Genomic DNA, 3,625 nt, shown 5'->3' with positions numbered 1-3,625 from the left:
CCTTCCAGATTCCAACATTCTTCTCTTGTGTTGTTTCGATCTGGCCTACCTCATTCTCTCTGTTCTTCCAAAAAGCGATCTTTTGCTGTAGCTGTTCTTCAACTCTCTTCTTCCAAAACCCTAAAAATGAGTTCCTCAAACGACAAAAACCCAGATCTGGAAGTCGTTGCCACTTACAAGTGCCAGCGACGTACTGGGAAGATGAGGTTGATTGGAACGCGTACGGCTACTTACCTGGATATGAGGCGTATGGGTCGTGTGGGTGCAAAGCTTGCTCCATACGACTCTGATAAACACCCTGGTGGGTCTAACAGTGCAGATCTAGGCAACAACGGTGAGGGTGCGAACAAAAAGGGTCCTTATGTTGATGTACTGAAGGGCGATGATGCGCAACCCCTTTCTGCAGCCCTTTCGCCGGTGAAAACCGTCCAGGAGGCGGTAGATCTGGGTAGATCTAGGTCTACCCAAGTTCTCTCTGGCAAAAAAAGGGAGAGATCTGAGTCCCCTGTCAACGAGGGTGTTGAAAGTGGTGGGGATTACAACCCTTCCAACTATGGCTCCAACTAATCATGCAGTGTAACTCTTTTCTGACCCTTACATTTATTGATTCGTTTAGATCATTTGCTCTCAGTGTCTGATTTATTTGGTGGTTGTGGATATTAGCCTGATTTGCTTGGTAGTTGTGATAATTACACTCTGTTTGCATTTTTTTTTACTTATTGGTAGTAATTGTTGACTGTTGTTGGTAATATGGGGCTTCTTTTTTCTGATTTTTGGGTTACTGTTGACAAATGCTGGGATTGATGTTAGATGCTGTCGTATTTTTACTTGCTAGCAAATTGGTTGCCTGTGGTTGGGAATGTTGGTGCTGTGGTTGTTGGATATTGTTGTGTTGTTGTTGGCTTTTCCTGGTTTGTGTTATGTAGGGCTTGAGGTTGCTGATCTCCGGATACTGTTGTGTTGTTGTTGGCTTTTCCTGGTTTGTGTTATGTAGGGCTTGAGGTTGCTGATCTCTGGATACTGTTGTGTTGTTGTTGGCTTTTCCTGGTCATTTATGAGTTCTGTCAATTTGTTGGCTGTTTCTGGTTTCTGTTGTGTATGGCTTGAGCTTGAGGTTGTACAAAATAGGCACCAAAAGCACTGGGGTTTGTGATATGATGAATGATGATGAACTTGTGGCCTACATGTCTGTCCCTGTATGAGTCCCCTTATGTGATGTTTGTCCCTAGGTGAACTAAGAGTCCCTGACTGTTTTGTGTGTGGGTGGAAAATCCAAGTGATGAAGGGACTCATTTGATCCATAAAATTCATAAGTTGGAATTGCTCCAACAACTTCATATGTGAGTTGTTGTTGAGGGAACCACTTATGCAATTTCTGTGATAAAATAACACCCTCTGATGGATTGGGGTATGGGTCTGTGTGTCACAGTTACTCTAATTTAGTAATCTGTTGTTGAAAATAAACCAACCACAGTTGATGCCAAAAACTTTATCAAAAGCTTGTACATGTTCAAAATAAGCTAGTCAAGACTGCCTTACAATAATAGTAACCATGATTGGACAAAATACACCTAACCAATGAAAGTCATACAATTATCCAAAAAAAAACACAAAACAGTACCTACTAGGTTTCCAGCTGCTTCCTTCCTATTCATTGGTTATGTGTGGCAGTCTCACTGTGCTTCAGTTTTGTTCAGTCTGCATCAACTTGCATGCCTTCATCTTCTTCATTGCCTTCACCTGTTGATATGAACAGAGTGTTGAGGTAATCAACACTTTGTTGAACCACATTCTTGTCCACCTGTAGTTGCTCTGACAGCATGCCAAGTCTGTCCTGCCTTTTCTTCCCTTTGTGTGGTGGGGTAAAGTTATTGCCTCCTAGGTTCTTCAGTATTTCTTCCATGCAACATTGCAGTGTTATCCAATAGTGCTTGTTCAACACTGGATCGAACAATTCATAAGCCTCCTTGACCTTGTCTATGAGTTCCCCCAAGTTCTTAGGAAATGACTGGTATTGTATGGGTTGTATGACATTGAACAACCCAAGATCTAGCACATTTAAGTCTGGTGACTGAGCTGGCTGGTAAATGAACTGAATTTTGAACCCATGTGACTGACAGGCAGCAATAAATTCCTCATCCTTAGGAATTTGATGAGGTCTGGCATTATCCCACTGAATCCATATGTCCTTGGACAGATGGGGTGGCCATTTACTTTTAATTGCTGGAATTACATTGTTCAGAAGCATTGCCCTGATTGCCTCCTTGTTGACATTCTGTATTGCCTTTATTTCCACAGTTCCAGCCTCCCTGTTTTTGCTTTTTTTCTTTGCTGTGCTGTCATACACAAATGGAAAGATTCCATACTTTCCATCATGTACCACTAGTCCATGAGTGTCAAATATTGGCTTCCCAATGACTGTCATGAACATGCCTTTTACCTTGAATCTTTTGGACTGTTGGCACCTATATGGATTTGGTTCATTTGGCAAGAGATAGAACCTCCTTGTTTCTGGGTTCAAATAGAACCATTTTTCATCAATGTGTACTACTTGCTGCATGTCCTCGAACTTAGGGTCCCCATTCTCTGCAGCAGGCAGTAGATGACTTAAAACCCATTTAAATCTTGCTATCTTGTGGTTGGATGTCAGTGCTGGGTGATTTGTGCTTGTATGTGTTCTGAGTCTCCCTTTTTTCTTTAATTTATGGATGGTGACATGTGAGATATTGAGGGCAGCTCCATAGCTTCTCTCAGTTGTCCTCTTGTACAGTGGGACTGATTGCAAAAACTCATCTGTGTACTCTGTTGGTTTGCGACCAACAATGCCAAGCTTTTTGCTTCTGACATCTATCACATTCCCCACTGCCATTTGGGATTTTATGTCTGTGAATAGCCTCTGAATTGTTGACCTGTGCACATTGAACTTCCTTGCTTGCTGTGATAAATACCCTCTTGGCAATGTCCCACCCTCTTGCTTCAAAAGAAAAGCATCAACAAGTTCCCTTTTCTGGGAAACAGTTAGCTGTTTTCTGCCTTTGGGTTGCTGCATTGCTTCTTCATGTACGACATTGTTGTCATTGTATTCAGTCCCTTCCATGGCGCTTGCCTGACTGTCCTCCATGTTGCTTTCATCAATTAGCATTTGATCAATGCTGAAAAATTCATCTTCTAAAAATTCTGCCATGTTGCCTATTCTAATAATGCTGAGTTCCCCAGATTTCAGGGCTGGTAATGAAGTGAGGTGGCTGTTTTTTTTTGCTGTGCTGTATCTGAACCAAAGGAAAGAGATGAAGATGCTGAATTGACCTAAGACTAATTAGTTGTAGGATGATAGTTTAGGTCTAACTTTTGTGAAGAAACAATGGTGTAATTTAATTTGGAACATTCTGTTAAATGGCTGTATGTTTCACAGCTTCTATATATACCCACCTTGAATGAAAAATTCAGAGGGAGGGAAAAATTTGGGTAAGTTGTCAATTTTTCAAAACAAAGGTAAAATTTTGGTGGTAAAAATTTGGCACCAAAAATTTTGGTGGGTCAAAATTTTTCAAAACAAAGGTAAAATTTTGGTGGGTAAAAATTTCAGATTCTCTCTCCTCCTAAAAAACTGGGTCTGTCAATTTCA

At 41.2% G+C, this 3,625-nt stretch overlaps 1 protein-coding gene across 1 annotated transcript; it reads right to left on the bottom strand.

Annotated features, from left to right (window-relative positions):
- Window positions 1-1,693: 1,693 nt before the first annotated feature.
- Window positions 1,694-3,184, bottom strand: LOC110717965. Its single transcript, XM_021896767.1, has one exon. It carries the CDS (start codon window positions 3,182-3,184, stop codon window positions 1,694-1,696), a length of 1,491 nt encoding a protein of 496 aa, XP_021752459.1.
- Between the last annotated feature and the right edge of the window lie 441 nt (window positions 3,185-3,625).

The sequence above is a fragment of the Chenopodium quinoa genome, unplaced genomic scaffold (genome assembly GCF_001683475.1).
Source record: "Chenopodium quinoa cultivar QQ74 unplaced genomic scaffold, ASM168347v1, whole genome shotgun sequence".
NCBI classification, from domain to species: domain Eukaryota; kingdom Viridiplantae; phylum Streptophyta; class Magnoliopsida; order Caryophyllales; family Amaranthaceae; genus Chenopodium; species Chenopodium quinoa.
Note: the sequence above shows the minus strand (reverse complement) of the source record. Positions and strands in the feature narration are given on the sequence as shown.